Here is a 23,082-nt window from a genome sequence, read left to right as displayed (position 1 = left end):
AAAAAAAAAAAAAAAAATGGGCAGATTATCTGAGGAATGTTTTACAGCCGTGTTAAGAAAGAAATGACGGATTTACTGTGCTGTATGAAATGTGGCATCAAGAAAAGATTAAGTTAGAAAACATGTTCATTTCTATCAAAGTACTTATCTTACTGTTTCTAGTTTTGTTGTGTATGAATAATCAGATCTATCTATCTATCTATGTCTGTCTGTCTGTCTTATTGTAGTATTAAAATATATGTTTTGTATTTATTATTATACTAATTAATACATATATTATTCATAATTAATATTAATTTTTAATATTCATATTTTTTATATCAGAAATTAGAGTTTGGGTGTCATATATAATTATTACTTTATTAGATCATGGATTTATAATAAATGATAATAATTACTATTTTTTATTAATATGTACTAATATTAATATGTTTTTATTTTTAATATATGTATAAAAGTAATTATTTCCCATATTTTATTTGACAAGTGTTGAACTTTTATAGCAATTAAAATATGTATCTTAATTTAAAAAATACAAATGAAAAATCAATTCATTTTTAATTATAATAAAATTGAATTTTTTTTAAAATAAATGTTTTAACCTAGTTGTGCAAAACGGTCATATAAGATGTTTATAGTTTCTAAGGCGTAACTATGCAGGTGCTAAGGTGTTCAGATTGGTTTTTAGTATGTTGCTTAGTGGTTGCTATGTACACACATATTTCAAAATTAACCCTTTACATTTTAAAAATATTTTTCCTGACCTTTGACCTTACCTTTACACTTAATTTTTGCATTATAATAGGTTACATATCTTCTATCTTACTTTGCTTTATAAAATGGCATTTTAATAAATGTGCTTGTATATTAAAATTGTTAATATATAAAAATTGTAGGAAAAAGTAATTACTTTCCCTAAGGAAACTACAAATTTTCCTTTAAGGAAATATATATGTTACATATAATATATATGTTATATATGAATAACAGGTTAACATATTTCAGAAAATCGTGTCAATTTATGTTGAAGCTAAGTATTAGAAACAAAAAATGAGAGGAAGCGGCTAATAGTCTTTAGGACAGTTACTCTTGGCACAAGCAGCAATGAAGAACTTCCTCCATATGTCTGGTCGTGGGTCAATAGCTTTGCATTTATGCGCTCGATTCACAAGGACGGTCACCATACGGAGGACTTTATTTATAGAACGAGCTCTGAAAACTCGAATCAGTCATTGATACTTTGTCCAATAAATGCGTTACGTGTGGCTGATCGCAATTCTTAGCATGTCAAGAAAGGCCTAATCTGCCTCAGAACGTCGTCTGAAGACTTCATCGCTTTATCTAACCAAGAAACGCTCTCGATTTATTGACAAACGCACGCCAAGATTTGCATTGTGATACCTGCCGGTGTGAACGTTCATCATTCGAGCTGCTTTCGTATCCATATTTCACACGTTCCCATAAAATCTATTTCCAAAGCAGCTGTCAGGGACGCGTTCAGCATGCCGTATTTTCCCAGGTAAAAAAACAAGCAGGCGCGGAGTGACGGGGGGCTGTGAACAGAACAACATTAGACATAATGTGTGAGAAAGCCACACTGAATTTTAAGATAAGCTGATGAATTATTCATGTTTTCTTCATGAGGAGTGTGTGTTTGTGTGTTGGCTTGTGTTAAAGGTAAGAGGGCCTGGTTTGTGTTGTGTGAGGTAATAACTTGATAATCTGGCATTGCAGAGGAAAATAATGGAAGAGTTTGCTTAAAATCAAAGTGGGATGAATAATGAAGGCCATAATGTTCTTTTTAGCAACGTCATATGACCCCTTTAATATGTTTGCATTGATTTTTTTTTTTTTTCATTTTGGTTCATGATTCTTGCATTTTTTTTCTCTGTTTCTCAACGTTATGATCTGAGATCGAGGATTATGGGTCGGGTTCATTATGCGTCTTTTACATCCGTATGTTAGCCGTGACTGATTTTCCTGTGATTTTCAGTGGGAATTGAGCAGGTTGTTTTCACTTGCAGTATATAATGAGAAATTAAGCCTAGATATAGAGGAACATATGAATTTACACAATACTATGAGTATATGAAACCGCATTCGCAACCCAAAATAACTTTAATGTAACAATATTTCCTGAGTTACATGGGAGATTCAGTGCGAAAAAATGTATTTAGGCATTTGGAAGGGATTTTTTTTTGGCAATTAGGATTTGATGTGATTATGAAAGATTACTATGATATTATGGGCTACTGTCTGTGCTAATATTATATTTATAATATAATTTTATAAAACGGTTCAATCTGGTTACTCGAATCTGATTGGCTGATAAGAGTGCGATATTAGAGTGATAACAGAACTCCAACCGTTTCACTGCTTGTATCAGTCTGCTTGTGGTATTTCTCACAACTGGTGTCATGGCGGACGCCCAAATCCACTATAATTTAAAAAATATTACTGTTTTTGTGTCACGGAATGTAGTTTTAAGAGTTTTTTAAGGCGAGAATGTACTTGTTTAGACTTCAAATGTGTGGTTTGTTAATAAAAATAACGTCTATTTGAAAAGCTGCTTCGTCGTTTTTGGAGATGTGAGCTCCAGGGCGTCAGTGAGTGAGTGAGTCAGCAGTAAAGACTTTTATATTGAAAGAGACTGAAATGCTGTTGTAAACAAGGAAGTTATTTTTACTTTCAACAACAGCTTGTAAGACGAAGCCAGAAAATGCACTGATCAGCGCTGTCATCAGAAACCCTTAACAGATGAAAGGAGAGTACGACAAAGATATATCGCTTTCCTCAGTAGACATTCAAACTAATGTTTTATTGTGAATATGAGATTGAGCTGAAGAATGAATGCTGGATCAGATGTAGGTAGTCACACTCGCTCAGTCCATCTCTCTCTCATAATACTCTATTGTACGTTTTCGAATTAGTAACGGAGGTTTGAGCTCAGCTGTTAAACTGTCAAACTGATCCGTTGCGGAAGGAAGTAGTTCTGCACAAAAGAGTGTTTTTAAAGACACTCCGTTGTTTTTTTTTAATGTATTTATACACTCGTGCTGTCGAACTGTTGTATTAGGGATATGCCGGTATCAAATTTTTATTCACGGTATTTAGAAGTGCCCACGATAACAATATCGTGCATATTCATTGCCGTGATATATCGCATTACCGAATACCGGCACAAGTCTATGTTGTATAAACGCAATATCACACTTGTAGCCATGAGATATGGCTATATATCGGTACAGCTGTGATTTGGCCGTAGGCACGAGGCTGCAGGCATGATATTGCTCATATATATACACACACATTATATAAATAATTATTTAAATAATTAAATAGTTATATAAATAATGCATAAATAACCATGCATTACACACAAACACACACACACACACACACATATATAATTTAATGTATATTTGACATAATATACACATTTTTAGAACTATATAGAATTTTTTTACACTAATTCAACACTTACATATTTAAATTATTTTAAAATGAATATTAAATAATTGAATACATTTTTCTATATACACATATTACACAAAATAGAGACAATTACGTTACACAACGTGAATACACAACATGTATAATGAAAGTTTATTAATTTACTTGATGTTTAAGAATTTAACTATATGCACACACACACACGTTATTCTCTCTCTCTCTCTATTATCAAGTTCTAGGAAAATATAAAAAAAATATAACAAGTATAATACAAACAGTTAATTGCAGAAAAAAAGTATACATTCATGTCTAAAAAGAGATTGTTTCATTTGTGCTGTCAACTGACATTTTATGTTCACAGTGTATATATAATAAGCATATATGAGACTGTGCTACATGCTAAATCCATCTCACCCTCTACTGCCAGTGAATCACATACTCTATTTCAAGACTCTTTAAATGTGATCATGCAGTACAGCAAATGCTGTTGACTGAAACACTCGTATCTCAGCTGCTTTTTAACCACAAACAGACTGTTCGCAGGTTTTCCGTTTAAAGGCTGTTCTGTGTTTGTCTGTATAATGGCTTTGACTCTCCGCATTACCAGAGAGCGAGTCCAAAACATGTTTCTGTGTACATCAGCGCTCAGGGCCAAATGAACAGGATATTTCCTTTGAACTTCCTGTCTCGACTGTGCGTTTCCTTGTCATCTCCTCAGAGTGATCTGGAATTCAAGTTGGGAGCCGCTATAATCACGACGCATGCTGTTTTCACGCATCAAACCATCCTGCCCATCCACTCAACCGGAGGCCGCAAATGCTCCTCTATTACGCTCCCAACTTCACGTCATTCTGTTATGGAAATGCGCACACTTTTCCCAGCTTGAAAAGCTCCTGGCTTCTCCTTTTGTGCTTTTTCAACTGCTTTTAATGTGAGGAAAACGCCGTCTGATGTATGAAACACATCGCTACACTTTGTTGGGTCCATCCCTGCTGCTTCTCTCAGGGATTGTTTACTGCAACGCAAATAAGTTTGCAGAGTAATTCAAATGGATGTCGGGATTGTTTGGGTTTAGGCTGAGTACCGTCTTGTGAAGTGTTTCATGCAATCCACTTGTTATTTGTTTATTTATAAAGCACTAATGCATCATGGATAAAAAAGAGTGAGCACTTTTTAGTAGATAGCAAGCTACTTGAGGCTATTGGTTTTTAAGTATTTGGGTGAATGAAAGAACATGCGTTCTCTTTGAACTATTGAGAGGAGAGCAGACGACAAGGACCCACACACTTAAATCTGAGGAAGTGTATTCACATTCGATATATGGATCTATTATTAAAATATTTTTTTCCTCCAAATGGGTTCTTTGTTACAGTTATTTAAAGATTGTTTGTTTATTTATTCATTCCTTTTATTAAAATCTATATGACAACCCCCCCCCAGTGATTAAAGGAGCACTCACTCACTCTCACACTCACACTCACACTCACTCTCAATCTCACTCACTCACTCACTCACTCTCACACTCACACTCACACTCACTCTCAATATCACTCACTCACTCACTCACTCACACTTTATCTGTCATTTTACTGTCAACCCACATCCAGCTTTAACATTTTTTCTATGATAATACGTCCATACTCAACACACAAACTTGAAACATACTATAACATGTCATTCATGACGTCTCATTTTTCATTCTCTCCCCTCATCATCTCTTCACCCTGCTCTCCGCTCTTCCTCAAGCGTGTGACGTGGAGGAATATCTGTGTGCGGACGGACACAGCTGTGTTTCTGAGAGCTGGCTGTGTGACGGGGAGCACGACTGCCCCGACGGCTCTGATGAAACGCCAACCATATGTGAGTCCATCAACAAAAGACATCGCACCATATATTCATTTTATTTCATTATTCCATTTATCTAAACTATTTATGTATATATAGAAAATCATTTGTATTTATATATTTTATTTTACACTTTAATAAAAAACATCATAAACAGTGGGTATAGAAAACAATCACCCCCCTTTAAATTAATCACAGTTTTTGTTTTATCCAGCTGTATTTACTCAGTGCTACTTATAACATCCAAATGAAAGATATAACACCAACAGTTTTGCTGTGTGCTTTGGGTCATTGTCATGTTGGAAGGTAAACCTTCTTCCCATTGACAACTTTCTGGCAGAGGGCAGCAGATTTTCCCTAAGAATTTAATGGTATTTTAAAGGACAAGTTCAGATTTAACATTGTCACAAAGACCACAAACTAATCAAAAGTGCATTATTAAGCTGCATATTCATATAAATTATCTTTTTAAAAAGAGTTTTACACTTTCTGCCAAGTTGCATGTCATTTTGCCCAATGCCAATGAGATTTCAACACAAAAACAATCGTACTTCACATTTCTATTATAAAATGAATAGGTTTCCAAAACACTTCAGTAAAAATGGGAAACACACTCATAAATATTGCTGGAAGAGAAATACTGAGCCTGAGATAAAAGGTGAAATTTTAATTGAAGGAATTGTTACGTGAAGTGCTATGCGGTTTTTCACACGATACAGTCCTTGAATGCACCGATTCTGAGAGGATAAAGAGATGAGAAAGCTTTTGTACGTATGACAGGCTGCATAATTATCTTTTTTTAAATAGTAGGCAATGATATATCTTTTGAAATTCAGTGTATGCGGGAAGAAATATTCCTGACAAGCCTTTTATGAGATTAGAGGAAATCACAGTTGAGGTCAGTTGCCTTCGGCCAAATATCTTGTGATAACATAGTAAACGTGTTAGTTTAAAGTTATTTTTCCTGTCAGTATTTGGCAAATAAATGCCCCTTGCTCATTATTCCTGACAGTTTGGCAATTACTGAGCTCATTTAAATAAATATGAGGTTTTTCCAGTGAGTATTGCCTCTGCATACAGTTGGAATATACACTTTTGCTTGTACAGTATGTGCAACTGCATAAACTAGCTTCTGACTTTTCTCATTGCACGTCAACAAACGCACCGCCGTGGTTCCTTTGATCAGTTTGTCATCTCTCGTCTGTGAACGACCATCTGTGGTTTTCCAACGTGCCGTTCTCTTAATATTCATCCCCTTAATCACACGAGATTAGTGTGTAATCCATTTTGAAATGATAAACAAAAGCAGAAATTGAAATTTGTGCGGTTTGTATGGATGAAAGAGCCTTAAAAGTCACTCTTTATATATATATATATATCAACCTATATAGCTTTCAAATTATTTTTAAATTTCATTATAAATAACTATTAAAAAAACATATTTAAAAAAAAGTTATTTTATATATTTATTTTTAATTTATTTCATGTTTTTTAGTACATGCAATATTCATGTAAGAACAACATATATAAAATAAATTAATTCAGTTAGTTACTAAGTGTACTGCATGGGGGCCCCGACTGTAGCAGGAATGCATGTAGTATAGAAACAAAAACACTTATTTTTGGCATTTTTGGAACGTCTGTGCCTTTACACTGTTGGTTTCAAAAGAATTCCTTCATAATTGGTTTCTAAGTGAGACCCCCCCTCTAATATGCTGTCGTGCTGCAGGGCGGCCATGGATGAAGCCATCAGAGTGAAACTAAAACAACAGAAAATGCTGCATTAATGAGGTTACATCACCCTCAATATCTTCCAGGTTCCATCTTGACTTCTGCTGCCTAGATACTTTTGAACCTCTCTGGAGATCCGGAGGCTTTGAGAGGAAGAGCGAGAGACACTGAGAAGATATTTTTAAACAATTCTCCTATTTGTTGAATTACATATTCTCTTTTTACCAGGATTATGAAAGTGGAGCAGAGGTCCACTGGGAAAAACCTTGGGGGGAAACCTGTGTATACACTTCCTTTCTCCATAAAGACTGTTGAAAAAAACCCACTCGGGTGATCGTTTACAAGGAAATTGGAAGTTAAGGAGGCAGACGTACTGTAGGCCGAAACGTTCGGGGATCTTATTGGAGCTGGATGGAGATCAATAATGCCGTTTTGGCAGTGGTCTCTGCTCCCCCGTGACACCCCAGAAACGTCAAGCAATCCACAATCGGTGATTCACAAGAGACAGCTGGCGGAGTGCTAAATTCTCGTGTGCTTAAGAGACATATTTAGGAGGAACTGTGCTGGGAGTTGAATATTAAAATAGCTTTGCTCATCACATTTATACACAGCACCCCAATGAATCGAGTTAAGGGGGGTAAGGCTCGGTTTTATGTCTTTTATTTGTATTTATGTTGCGTAGAGAGGGAAAACAAGAACATGGAGGGTTTTTAGAAGAACTTGTGTTGTTCATCTGTTTTGTTTAAGTAGGTTTATGCCATCTCTGTTTGGTTCTGTTGTTACTTCTTGTGTCAAAATCTACTCAACAGTGTTGTGGGCATTTTTTTGAGTGAGTGATATTGAATATAGCAAGTGTACTTTCTGTCATGCAGTTGTATTGTATGTATTAGCTAAATTAATTGGTATTTCAATATTATTTTTTATGCATTATATTTGGGTGCTTTTTCTGGCCTCTGAAAACTTGAGATCAGGGGAGTGAGGTTTACCCGCACAGCTCTTACCAGCTGGCCTCTATTACACTCGCTCCCCTAAACCTCACTCCCATCCGGGTCACGGCACCAATGTAACCCCTCCAGTTCTACTCCCCCCGTTCTTGCTCTGAGCACGATTCGGACTGGTGTTTCCAGCATGGGAGGCAGACGCATTAGCAAGGACACTAAAGACTGCAGCCTCTAGTGTCAGTCGCTAGTGAACCTCTTGAGATCAGGGGAGTGAGGTTTACTCGCACAGCTCTTACCAGCTGGCCTCTATTACACTCACTCCCCTAAACCTCACTCCCATCTGGGTCACGGCACCAATGTAACCCCTCCGGTTCTACTCCCCGCCCCATTCTTGCTCCGAGGCAGACGCATTAACAGTGAGGTTTACCCGCACAGCTGGCCTCCGGATGGTTCAACGGAAGGTTCTTTGGGGAAACAAAATGGTTCTTCTATGGCATCACTGTAAAAAACTCACTTCTTTAGATTTTTAAATTGTTATTCACACAAACCTAAAATAAGTAATTTAAGAACTGTTTTTCTATTGCATCGCCACACTTAAAAATAAAGGTTCTTTATTGGCATTGATGGTTCCATGAAGAACGTTTAACATCCATAGAATTTATTTATTTATTTTTTGCATTCCACAAAAGATTCTTTATAATTAAAAAGTTGCTGTCAACAGTACTGCTGTCATTACCGTCACGTCAAGCATTCCAAAATCTTTCAACATCTGGTTTTGAATCCTCTAAAACATTTAGACTTGTTTATAGTGGACTTCAGCTGTGGCGGGAATACAGATCTCCCAGCATAGTACAATGACACTTTTAAAATGAGATTAATTTTAAGATTTTTACATTATCATCTGAGAGTAGCTTTGTTACATGTTGAGGCTAGTGTCAGTATTCAAAAACAATCCATTTCTTTTTATTTTTATAAATTCATTCATAATTGACATTGAGCATAATTGACTGCAAACTTGTTGTGTTAAAAAAGGCAAGACAAACTTTTATTCCAAAACGTTTTTACCTCCACACATCATTACCACTTCACACAATATTAAAGCCCACACTATTGCTGCATAATCTACTGGAAATTTGATCACAGCGAATGATCAAAACTTTTTTCCTGGACTTGTGATAAATGTTTTAACATATATGAAGACTAGTTTCAAGGTTGCTTCCTAGTGTGGTTGTCTAATAAACTTGGCATTGTGTATCACGAATACTGTTGGCGTTTTGATGAATTGCTTTGTTCCTCTTTTGTGAGTTGTTTTGGAGTGTCTGCTACATGCATAAATGTAGTTTGAAGAAGTCAAATATTTCAAGATTTCATTACAATTGCCTAAAATAAGTAATTTAAGAACTGTTTTTCTATTGCATCGCCACACTTAAAAATAAAGGTTCTTTATTGGCATTGATGGTTCCATGAAGAACGTTTAACATCCATAGAATTTATTTATTTATTTTTTGCATTCCACAAAAGATTCTTTATAATTAAAAAGTTGCTGTCAACAGTACTGCTGTCATTACCGTCACGTCAAGCATTCCAAAATCTTTCAACATCTGGTTTTGAATCCTCTAAAACATTTAGACTTGTTTATAGTGGACTTCAGCTGTGGCGGGAATACAGATCTCCCAGCATAGTACAATGACACTTTTAAAATGAGATTAATTTTAAGATTTTTACATTATCATCTGAGAGTAGCTTTGTTACATGTTGAGGCTAGTGTCAGTATTCAAAAACAATCCATTTCTTTTTATTTTTATAAATTCATTCATAATTGACATTGAGCATAATTGACTGCAAACTTGTTGTGTTAAAAAAGGCAAGACAAACTTTTATTCCAAAACGTTTTTACCTCCACACATCATTACCACTTCACACAATATTAAAGCCCACACTATTGCTGCATAATCTACTGGAAATTTGATCACAGCGAATGATCAAAACTTTTTTCCTGGACTTGTGATAAATGTTTTAACATATATGAAGACTAGTTTCAAGGTTGCTTCCTAGTGTGGTTGTCTAATAAACTTGGCATTGTGTATCATGAATACTGTTGGCGTTTTGATGAATTGCTTTGTTCCTCTTTTGTGAGTTGTTTTGGAGTGTCTGCTACATGCATAAATGTAGTTTGAAGAAGTCAAATATTTCAAGATTTCATTACAATTGCTTCTCTTCTCCAGGCTTGCGGCAGGTAAAGGTGAGATGTCCCGTCAATCACCTCAAGTGCCTCGGCACGCACAGGTGTGTTCATTTCAGTAAATTCTGCAATGGAGTACGAGACTGCGAGGACGGCTATGATGAGGGTGTGCATTGCCGCGGTAAGTTCGCAATGATTTTAGATACTGTGTGTACACTATTTTTCAAAGTTTGGGGTCAGTAAGGTTTCTTTTTTTTGAAATTTTTTTTGTATATTTATTCAGCAATTACTGTTTCTCCACATGATGAAGTGAGGATTGCATTTTGTGACATTGTGGTGAAAGGGAACAAGAAAGGAGGTTTATATAGAAACCGCAGCCTAGTTTACGTCTAAAACGTTGATGTATTGCAGCCAAGCATGTTTAACTGTTAAGACGCATGAGCTACATCGTTCATGTCTAGAGAAAGTGTGTATTTAGTTATGGCCGTAATAAATGAACATATGAAGGTATTCATCATCCTCACCTTGAGTTGAACCGCTCGTAAGATGTTCGCACGCATACGCCAGGCTTTTTAAAGCAACCGAGGACCTCTCTTGGAGGGGAAACTTGCGCATTTACATTTTATGTTCCATTTCAATCTTAGTCTTGGTTTGGTTTCAAAGTAAATAAAATTGGGTGGCTTGAAGGGGGAGGTATGGAAGTACACGCTCCTTTGAGGAGAAAACTCGGGCCGCTTTGTTCCACCGCAGACCGGTTTCGGATTGCTCTCTGCACACCTGTCATAACTGAGCATTCATAATTTACATTATCAGTCCGCAGAGCAGATATCAACTCTCACTCCTGGAGGTATTCGAATCTGGGACAGATAGAGAGAAGAAGCGAGAGAGAAACGTCTTTATGAGAATGATCATATGAGCCAGACTCATGTTTTTTTTTTTTTTTTGTCATAAGAGTTAAGACAAACTAGCCTTGTGGGTTAAATATAGCATGAAACTAGAATTGACCTCATTTACATTCTTAATAAATGTCTGTAGTCTTATTGTGCATGAAATTGCAGTGCATAATTTCGACTTGTTTCTCTTTTTTTAAGGTTACGGTGAGGCAAAAGTAAATTTTGAAGCATTTAAAAACAGATATGTGATGCTTGTAATTTTATAAAATCTTTTATGCTCATTCTTTTGTTAAAATGTGTGTATTATTTGTGCTGTTAAGCTGTTTAAGATGTTATTTTTACATTCGTTTTGGGGCCTTTGGCATTGCTATATAGATACATTTATAAAATTGGATATACATTTACACAGAAAAGGTTAATAGCATTTTTTCCACACTAAAATTGTGCTCAGACTTATATTGTTTAAGTTTTGTGGCTATACTATTGAAACAGTGACTATTCAAGGTGGGCCTCATTCTCTTCCATTGTAATTACCATTTACATTATTTTTTTCTGTTAAGATGTGTCTATTATTTGAGCTGGTAAGCTGTTTAAAATGACTTAAAAACAAACAAACAAGTAAAGTCGTTTTGGTAACACTTTAGAATACTGCACTGTCATTTATGAATAACTACACAAGAACACATGTGTAACACAATATTCTACTCTACTCTAGTAACTACTAGTAACTGACAAGAAACTCTGATTAATGAATTAGTAAATAATAGTGCTTAATCTAATGTGGTAGTTCACTATTAGTTAATCAGGAACTACTATTTTTCCATACCTCCCCAAGAACTACTAAGAACTACTGTAAACAGGTTTATAATTAATATGAATAATGCACAATCTATAATTAATTCTAAAGTGAAGGTCATGGTAAACCACTAGTATTGACACAAGTATTACCAAATTCTTCAGAAGGAATTACTAATTACTTGGATCAGTATTCTAAAGTGAATAACACAATAACTCTCTAGTAATTACTGAAATCATTGTAAGCTTTTGAGGTTTTTGTAAGATTCTCGATAGTAATTCCTTTTGCTAGATTTGGTAGCACTTGAGTCATTACTAGTGGGTTACCGTGATCTTCACTTTAGAATACTGATCCAAGTTATTAGTAATTCCTTTAGAATGATGTAGTAACACTTGAGCCATTACTACCCCAAACCATACATATATCTCAAAAGCTTAAAATGACGTCAGTCAATATTAGGGAGTTACCATGCTTTTCACTTTAGAATAATGATCCAAATAATTAGTAGTTCCATTAGAAGAATTTGGTAATACTTAAGTCATTACTAGTGGCATGGTCTCTCAGTTTGGTTCACTAGGCTACTCAATCATGGGGAAGACTGCTGATCTGATAGTTGTCCAGAAGACAATCATTGACACCCTTCACAAGGAGGGTAAGCCACAAACATTCATTGCCAAAGAAGCTGGCTGTTCACAGAGTGCTGTATCCAAGCATGTTAACAGAAAGCTGAGTGGAAGGAAAAAGTGTGGAAGAAAAAGATGCACAACCAACCGAGAGAACCGCAGTTACTGATTAGCTAATAGTGAACTACCACTTTTAACTGAGCGCTATTACTTCAGAGTTTCTTGTTAGTTACTAATAGTTACTAGAATGTTATTAGTGTATTAGTTATTTGTTCCTGTGCTAGTTATTCATTAACGACAGAACAGTATTCTAAAGTGTTACCAAATAATGTTAACACTCATATTATTTACGTTTTTTGGCAATACTATTGAAACAGTGAGTTTTAAACATTTACAGATTCACTTCCATTGTAAATGCCATTGTAGGTGGTTGCTAGGACATTGCTATGCGGTTGCTAGGGTGTTCTGGGTGGTTGCTAGTTTCCCTTACAAAAATTATTCATGGTTTTACTACAAATAAAAAAATAAAAAAAACTATGGATAGTATAGTGAAACCATGCTAACCACAAAATAACTATGGTTTTGCTACACTAACCATAGTTTAACCATGATATTTGTAGTAAAATTGTGGTTATACAAATGATAATCAATACGGCAAAAAACATGGTTACTACACTTTTACTATAATAAAACCATGGTTAATTTAAGGGTTGTTCTAGGTGGTTGCTAACTGTCTCAAGTCAAAAAAGCCCACCCTCTTGTGTCTATTACCTCTTTTACTCCAATATGCGATTTTATTTGCAATAATCTTCTTTGGAGATCTTGACAGCTATACAATTTTTGGTTTCACTTAGAAATATCACATTACAGACATTAAATGAATTGTGAATGCCGTTTCATGTTGTATATAACTGTGTTCAGCCCAACTGAAATGTGGGTTGCTGTGTCAGAAAACCTGAGTAAACAGTCTTGCAGGTATTTGACATCGACTTAAGAGCCTAACTAAAGGACAAAGTGTTTTTAGATTCTCTTTTATTTGGTTCTGAGGGGGAAAAAACTAAAAACTAGCGAGCAGCATTGAGACCACTGCCTTTGGATCACTGTGTGTTATTTTGAAACTCTTTCTTGGCTATTTTTCTTGGTTGTGTGGGGATTTGTTTTGTCATTGAGGAATGGAGCTTGCCTTCAGGTGACCACAGCTATTCACTAGAGACTAAAGAATAGAGAATAAAGAGATTTCGGCTGTGTGTGTGAGTGTGTGTTTCAGTACGATCGCTTATCTTCACGTTTCCCCACTGTTTTGGTCCTTCTCACACAGATTATATTTAGATCATTGGGGCCTGATAAGGACTTTATTTCTTTTTTATTATTATTATTCAGACGGTGTCTGCCGGTGTCAGACTAACTGACTGTAGATGTGTGAAATGAATAACTTAACAAAGATGGCATAGAGTGGTGCAGAAGATAACAGAATTGAAACAAAAAGAGAGTCACACATTTAATTAACTTCCCTGAAAACACACACTGGAAAGAACATGATGCCATGCGCATTTCACGGCGAAGATTTTCTTGATCTGTCGCATTTATTCTCATTTGTCTCGCATCAGAAGCCAGCATAAACCAGCAAAGGACCAGCTTAAACCAGCATCCCAGTGTCAAAACATACCTAACCAGCATATGCTGGTTTTTTCAACAGGGCTGTTAGCTTGCTATCTGAAGGTTTACCACACTTTTGAGCCCACAACGGTTACGGTAAGTTAACTGTTAACATTCCCATTCAGTACTTGTTCAAAAACATAGCTTGTTATCATGATATCTTGTTCCAGCCAATCAAAAGTGTTTTTTTTAACAAGTTTGCACTAGGCTAAGCTGTTAGCTTGCTATCTGAAGGTTAATCACACTTCCGCACCCCCTTCGACCCTACAACATACACACGTACTCCACAACGCTTAGGAAAAAGACCAGTCGTATCCTGATGAAAGCTAACGTTTAATCAAATGTTTAAAGGTTAATCACACTTCTGTGCCTCCCTCGACTCCACAACATATCACACACTAATACTCCACTAGACCAATTCAGGATTTTCACTCCGAAATAAAGCATAGCTTACGGTCATGATATCTTGTTCTTGTCAATTAAAAAAAATGGTTAGCAATATGCTAAGTTAGCTAAGCTAGTTGTCTAAGATTTTAGCTTGCTATCTGGTACCAACAACACAAAGAAAGATGGAATGTTTGGGAAATCTTTGCTTCTGTAAATTAGTATGGGCTAATTGGACCATGCTAACTAGCCAAACTTTGACTCGTTGTCCTGAGCTTCACTTATACGTGCATTTGTATGACGATGTTGCACCATGGATTGTCTCTTTATATAAAATCACATCGCAGGCAAAAGGTCTTGTTGAATTTACAGAGCAATCATTTAGTCATCTGTGTCTAGAGATTGAGGTTGCACATTATCGATGGGCGTTCTGCCCTCTGGGTTTGAGAAGCTGCCTTATTTTACACATCCACATTTATAGCACAAAGGAAATGCTAAAGCTCATAAACTTTATATCTTTATGTGACAGGAAGGACTGTAACCTTGAAAATATGCTGAGTGTCCCTCCTGCACTTTTTTCCCCCCTTTCCTCTTGCTCTCCACAGTCTTTTCACAGTTCCCTTCAAAAAAAAGAAGCTTTTGAGACTAAAATGAATCTGCTTTCAAACAAACATTGCATACTATTTATTGTATAGGGTTCTGACTACTAAATCCAATGAGCAGAATATATTTTGAATATATATATATATAAAAAAATAAAATTGGCCAAAAATATATTGCTAATATGTAGGATAATATTTTTTTATTGTTGTATATTAATATTTTTATATAATTTCATATGCATTATTTTATATTATTTATAATTTATATTATTATAAATACAGTTTGCCTAAAGGTATTTTAAAAATAGACTTTGGACAATAGAATATAGTAAAAAAAAAAGTATAAAATGTTAAAAATTAATTACATGTAAATGTAAGCAATTTTATAAATAATAAATAATTAAAATCTAATAACAATAATGATAATACAATTTTATTTATTAATTTAGTTATTTACTTACTTTCTTACTTACAATCAGGGCTTAATCCCAGCCAAAGGAAGTCTCTTTTTTTTATTCAATTTATATGCAAGATAATAACTGGACACGGATTTAAACATGCAACATAATTACAATACAAAACAGGTGTGTGACACAATGTATTACACATCGTTTCACATGGTATTTTTGCTCAGTATACATTTAGCAGTATGCTAGAATTGTCTTCTGTTGCAGTTCCTTGGGCAAAAGCCTAAACTGAATCTGTTCTTTAAACAAAAAAACACAGTAGAACAGATGCACCATTTCTCTTTCATCTCCCGAGGAAAGAAAGTGATAGATTTTTCCCTAGCTTGTGGCCTGTTAACATATTAATAGCGTTAGCTGGTGTTGCTCTTCCCCACTGTTTTGGTCCTTCTCACACAGATTATATTTAGATCATTGGGGCCTGATAAGGACTTTATTTCTTTTTTATTATTATTATTCAGACGGTGTCTGCCGGTGTCAGACTAACTGACTGTAGATGTGTGAAATGAATAACTTAACAAAGATGGCATAGAGTGGTGCAGAAGATAACAGAATTGAAACAAAAAGAGAGTCACACATTTAATTAACTTCCCTGAAAACACACACTGGAAAGAACATGATGCCATGCGCATTTCACGGCGAAGATTTTCTTGATCTGTCGCATTTATTCTCATTTGTCTCGCATCAGAAGAGCAGTACAGTTTTGTGTACAAAATCACCCCGCCCCCAAACATCACAACACATCACACACTAGTACTCCACAACAATTAAGAAAAAGACTAATCATAGATAGCTAACAGTTAGCATTCCCATTCAGTATGTGTTGTTATCTAAATGTTTAGCAAATCTAAATGTTTTATGGTACGGTTAAGAAAAAGACTAATCGTATCCTGAAGAAAGCTAACTGTTAGCATTTCCATTCAGTACCTGTTATCATAATATCCTCTTATAGCTAATCAAAATTTTATTTTTGCCCAGTTATAAGCTAGTAGGCTACGCTCCCTTTATTTTTCCCTAGCTTGTGGCCTGTTAACATATTAATAGCGTTAGCTGGTGTTGCTCTTGTATACAGTATGCATGTTTCTGGAAGCTCACATGTAGCCCGCCTCAGCCGTTTCCTCTCCCTGTCTGTCAGTTCCCTCTACTGAATGTTTATCAAAGCCTACAAATGATAAAACAAACCTCAGAGCATGTGACAGTCTTGACAACCTTTGATGCCGAAATCGGAGTTTGTACTTCAATTCCGATGGAAAACGAGGTCTTGAGTGAGAACCCTTGCTGTGTGCTGTAGTGAAGGCCAAGACTGCAATCAGGAATCTTGGGAAGTTCAAAATGCAGCGTAGAACGTCTGACTAGCTTGAAATTGGCACTTGAATTTCTTGACAAATCCACTACAGAAAGACATGGGAAGTTGTTTTTATGAGCAGGTATTTTTAGTAAATCACATACTTCATAGCAGTTTTGTCAGGAACAAATGCTACTTTCCATTAAAATCAAAGTCAGAATTTTCAACTTGGAAAAGTGTGATAGAACAGCACTTACAACTTGGAAACCTTGTGGAACACATACAGTATATTCTCTTTGTTGACAATCATAAAGCTATCGAACAAATGCTAGCACTGCATAGCATTGACTATGCTCAGATATTTAGTTTGGTTTGTTATCAGACTTCTGGTGGAACAACTGTTATGTGGTGATGAAATCTTTTTAGCAAATGTAAAACTAAATGATTTTTTTTTTCTGTTGATATTCATACAACTGCTTCGCAAATGTTAGCATTATAGCATCTTTTATGGTCAGAAATGTAATTGGGTTTGCTAGCAAACATCTAAAAAACTGCATTAAAATCCTTTTAGCACATGTAAAACAATTTCTCTGTTGATATTTGTACAATTGTGTAACATTAGAATTTTAGTCGCTGGTAATCTTTATTGATAATTCAAACACTGCATTTCATGATAATTTTTTTTTTTTTGCAAATGTAAAACTAAAATACTGTAACTCATGGTGATCATGTCGATTTTACGGATAGCTTTGTTTACGCCAAAAAAAAGAAAAAAAAAGAAATCGGATTTGGTAGCAAACCTCATTGTTGACAATAAAACAAATACATTACATGGTGATAAAATATGTTCAGAAAATGTAAAAAAAAGTAAATAATGATTTCTGTTAATCTTTCATTTAATGTTAGCATGGATAACATCACTCATGCTAAAAAAATTTGGTTGTTAGCAGATTTCTTTGTTGACAGTCAAACTGCATTAAATAATTATTAAATCTTTTTAGGAAATTTTAAACTAAATAATTTTCTCTTGATAATCAACTGCTTAACAAATGCTAGCATCATATAGCATCTTTTATGTTCAAATTTGCTTTCTGGCAATGTTTTTTTTTCTGTTGACAATCAAACAACTGGATTACATGACATCAAAACAGTTACATTTTAGTAAATGTTTTACCAAATATTTCTTAGTGTTAATCATACAATTTTTACCACAAATGCTAGCGCTGGCTAGCATAATTTATTCTCAAAAATATAGTTGCTAACAAACTTCTTTGTTGGCAGTCAAACAACTACATGATGACAAAATATTTTTAAAGAAATATGCTACATTAAATTATTTCTATTCATTGTTCACTTCTACAACAAATACTAGCATTGTTGTTGTTATTAAAAAATGTGGATGCTAGCAACATTTCTTTGTTTACAGGGCAATTACAAGTACAAAACAAAATGGAAATATGTTGATTGTACACCTAAACAACAAATTCTAACATTGGATAGCTATGTTTACACTCAAATTTGGTCACTAGCAAACCTTTTTGCTATTAATTAATGGTAGTTAATGGTACAATTGATAATGTTTTACTTCTTTGTGCATCATCTTCCAAATTTCAATGGACCATCTTTATGGTCCGAGATATCAAGCAATATCCCACATATAACTTTAAATGGAACAAATAAGCCAATAAATGACCAAAATCTCAGCTATTTTGGGGCCTCATTTATAAAACAAAATTTTGAGTAAATAGTTTGTAAAAACTATTCTTACATAAATTGTTGTGTTCAATTCAGTGTGTCAGTAAGAATGGTTTAATGAACAATTTGCCCAGATATTCATTCTAATGTTTCAAGAATAATGCCAGTTTACTTGATTCATGACTTAGCATTCTTGTTTGTACTCGAAAACTTGTCTTTCCGCTTCACCTCAAAAACACTGTACAGCCTTGGACATCTTTTTCTCTTTTTGTTGCTCTCAGTTACATTCCGGAACTAGCATTCTTAGTTCTTCAGGAGCGTTGAATGCGCCACGAACGTCCTGCAGCATTTTGTTCTGCACCAAAACAGTCAAAAGCACTGGAAGGCATGACCATGGTCCCTCTGAAGGTAATGCTTTACGTCTCCTGAGCATTCATAGATTGGCACGTACTACATACTACAGGTGCTAGGCAGGAAACCGTCTTTGTATTGCACCTCTGGACGTCCCTGTGGTAATAACACACTAGCCTCACTTTCCCCATCTGCATTGTCAGTCCCTAATGAATATATGGAATTGAATAAAGCAGCCCACACAGCAAGGCGACTAAAAAACCTTGAAACACACATGGCAACTGCAAATAAAAGAGTCTACACCTCACAGTGGCTTTTATATAATGGCAACTCGCACGGTAAACAAAGCATTGGGATAACAAGAACACCGTCAGATGCTGAAAAGGTACATTTATCTTGGGAACAACAGTTTTTCTTTGTTCTTTTTACAGCCTGTTGTGAAACATAATTACTATACTTATGCTTGTGCCTGATTAGGTTAAACGTCAAGAGCTTTTTATGCACAGAAAAACTTAAACCACTAAAAAATTATGCATATACAACTGATATCATCCATCTGTGCAAGATATTGTTTATTGGTAATTCAGATATTATTTGTTTAGTGTCTTTTGTATGTAACTGGATTCTGTGTCCGCCAACTGAAGAGGTGAGGTAAATTTAAATCACATAGAGCTGTAGATGTAATTTATGGAGTTAATTTATTTCATGATCTCCATATAACAAATTACTGTATTTATGATCGTGGCTCAATTTTCTTTTCATCACAACATAAATATTTCCTCATGATTTAGACAATTCAACTTAATTTTCTTGTAATCTCACCATAACAAAAGTTGTATTCATGAGAATAAGTTTTTTTTTCTGAGTCCAATTAATTTTCTCATTATCTTGACACAAAAGCTGTTTTCTTGAGATCTCTACCTAATTTTCTGGTGATTTCACCAGCAAAATTTGTATTTGCGCGATTTCGACTTTTTAAAAATCTCAATTTAAGAAAATGCTTTCTTATGATTGATGCAATAACAGTTTTCTCATGACTTCTTTTTTTTGTAATTTTGTCATAAAAGTTGTTTTCGCTACTTAATTTTGTTGTGATTTCACCATAACAACTCAAGACTCACAAGATTTCTTTCTTTTGATCACAAAAAAAAAATAAAAAAAATCTTGTGACCTACGTCAACTTAATTTTCTTATTATCTTGAAGCTGTTTTTTTAAAAGATCTGTAACTTTTGTTACAGTGAGATCACAAGAAAATTGTGTTCACAAGATTTTGACATTCTTTTGATATCAACATCAACATTTTCTTGTGATTTCAACTTTGTTCTCATTATCTAGACATAACAAAAGCTGTTTTCCTAACATCTACTTAACTTTCTTTTGATCTTGACACAACAAATGTTTCTTGTGATCTCAACTTAATTTTCTCATCTCATATAAATGTTTTCTTCTCATCTCAACTTAATTTTCTCATGATGTAGACATAACAAATGTTGTTTTGCACAAGAGAAAACAACAATCAAGACTCGAGTTCTCAAGACAATTTTATGTCAAGATCTTGAGAAAACATTTGTTTTTTAAAATGTTAGTAAATATCAATTTAATTGACATCATGACAAAGACGGAAACAAATACTAATACAGATATGTTTCGTAGTTTGCAGGTAGCTTCACTAATAAACACAAATATTGTCGTCATTGTATTAGCAGGTCTTAATATTGACAGTGTTACAGAATGACTTGTTTCCTTCTTTTGTATGTATTTAATGGCTTAGCAATTACATTTTTGACAGTAGCTGCACAGGAATTTGATAGTCATCAACTAACAGCTGCAAATGTTAGAATTCATCAGATAAATTCAACATTTATCCATCCAGTGAGTCTGCTAGTGTTCGCTCGAGTGCTGAAAATGCAGGCATATTACAGTATGATGGGAGCAGCTGAGGGTTAAGTGCTTTGCCCAGGGGCAAAACTGCAGTGGTCACAGGAAGGGCAGTTTCATGTGCCAAGTTGATGTCCTTTGGTATCTTGACTAGGATTTAGACGAACCTCCGAGTGCAGAGCCTTTACAGCTACATCAATCTAGTTAAATATAGATTTAGTCATTGAGCACAGGCCGTTGAACCAACCTGTTCATTTGTGCCGTTTTATCTGGAGTTTATCTGAATCCTCTTCCAATGCTGGCAGTCGATTCTGAAGTGTTGATGAAGGGGCAAAATAAACCAGCTCTGTTTCACAGTTACACCTCAGATGTCTCACATCCACCTCCTTTCGTTAGTTAGAGGTGCAGGTGTTTGTGAAGTTATGCAATATTACTTTTTGCTGTAACTGTGAAAACATACCATGCGTTTTTAATTTCAATTCCCAGTTTTAGGGGTTCTTGGCCTGAAAAAGGATGAAAACCCCTCTCATAGAGACTTCTCTGAACTTGGGCTAGTCAGCAACCACCTAGAAAACTTTAGCAACCACATAGCAACATGCTAAAAACTTCTCAGAACATGCTAGCATCATGCCAGTGAGTTACACATGTTTTCCTTTGCTTTAGAAAGTCACCTTCTCTTCTGGTTTCATCCTCTCTGTTCCAACAAACCATGTTTTTACTCATTTTGGGCTAGCAAACAACCACATAGGACACCTTAGTAAATTTGAGTTGAATTACTGAAATAAATGAACTTTTCCACGACATTCTAATTTATTGAGATGCACCTGTATAGCAACATGCAAAATTTTTCTCAGAACATGCTAGCATTGCCCATGTACACACTGTAAAGTTTCAGGAGTGACAACTGCATTTACGGGAATTATCATTTCATGTGTGTACGAAACTGAACTCACTCTCGAAACTGCAATGATTGACACCATGGTAACTAAAGCAACATTCTGGCATCTTGTGTGTTTAGTATCATGCATTTGAACCAAAAAATGCATCTCGTTTTGTTCAGCGATTGTAACTAAACCACCGACAACAGAGCCATTGTGTTTTGTTTATGTTTGGAAGGCTACTTCGCAGAGCACGCTCTTAAAGGGTTGCCATGTCCACTTATTATAAGCAACACTTATTAAGTGTCTTGGGCTTGTTGTTTGAGCTCGGCTCATTTATATATAGCATATAGATATAGTTTATGGAATTAATAAAGTAGGCAGGTGCAGGTTTCTATATTTTGGTATGTGGCATATTTGCAATATAACGCATTTGGATTTGAGTTGATTATGGAGTTTTTTTTTTTCTAGGAAGATATGGCAACACTGAGGCAAAACGCACAGTGTGATTTCTTGCATCGCACATACATAAGAAAAGACACAACTCTGATACGTTTTTAAATACGTCATTAACAACTAGTGGTTCAGTTCGGTTCTGTACACACTGCCTAGAATTTCTGCAAATGCGGTTGACACTACCTAAATTTTTCAAGAGTAAATTTGATCGTAGAATGCGGTTGTCACTCCCGAAAATTACTAAACTGTGTATGTACAGAACATGATGCACTAAAAGGTGAATTGACAACCGAATTTAGCGGCAGTGTGCGTGGCCATTATGCCGGTGAATTTTGTGCAATTTTTTTGTTGCTTTAGAAAGTTAACTTCCCTTCTGATTCCAGCCGCCGTCCTTTCTGTTCTAACAAACCATGTTTTTACTCAACTGTCGTCTATTTATAAACACTGCCTGGTAGGTGCGGACCCCCGGTCACCTGCTCTGATCGCAGAAACAGAAAAATATACAAGCGCACGCTCGTTCTGCTGCAGTGATGGCCTAGCTGTCTGAGCCCTGGGGACGGTGGCCGCTCTAATGATGGAGACTGAGGGGAAGACCTGCTGTGAGTGAATAATAGACCTGTCCGGACATATGCCGTGTTCTCTGGACTGGTGATTCCTGCTGGGCAGGGAGCGGGGCTTACTATGCAGCTTTTTTATTGGTCTGTGTACACAGCTGCGGAAGATGCTAAAGCTGATGTTAAAGGTTTGCAATTAGGTATGCGATCTAAATCAAAATTTGATGTCCAACAACAAATATTGGTTTCATAAATGTTTGCGCTCCTTTTTGGTGTTACTCCACCCATTTTGATTAGTTTGATTTTATTTTATAGAAAACATTGCAGTCTCTATTGGCCATTTTAAAAAGGACAAGCCCGTCAGTTTTTTTTTTTTTTTTGCATTTTTTTTTGTTGTTTTTTTTTTTGCCTTTT

The 23,082-nt window shown here is 35.3% G+C and overlaps 1 protein-coding gene across 1 annotated transcript in view; it reads left to right on the top strand.

Moving 5' to 3' along the window:
- The window catches only part of lrp1ba (low density lipoprotein receptor-related protein 1Ba), a 283,055-nt gene that overhangs the window by 40,232 nt on the left and 219,741 nt on the right, over window positions 1-23,082 (top strand). Inside the window, exons 2-3 of the mRNA XM_016574938.1 lie at window positions 5,200-5,313; window positions 10,196-10,333. Of these exons, the coding sequence (XP_016430424.1) occupies window positions 5,200-5,313; window positions 10,196-10,333 (252 nt within the window). The remainder of the gene's footprint in view (window positions 1-5,199; window positions 5,314-10,195; window positions 10,334-23,082) is intronic.

Source organism: Sinocyclocheilus rhinocerous, unplaced genomic scaffold, assembly GCF_001515625.1.
Source record: "Sinocyclocheilus rhinocerous isolate Xijiao unplaced genomic scaffold, SAMN03320098_v1.1 scaffold2578, whole genome shotgun sequence".
NCBI classification, from domain to species: Eukaryota; Metazoa; Chordata; class Actinopteri; order Cypriniformes; family Cyprinidae; genus Sinocyclocheilus; species Sinocyclocheilus rhinocerous.
The sequence above is the reverse complement of the archived record's forward strand: the minus strand, read 5'-3'. Positions and strand labels throughout refer to the sequence as shown.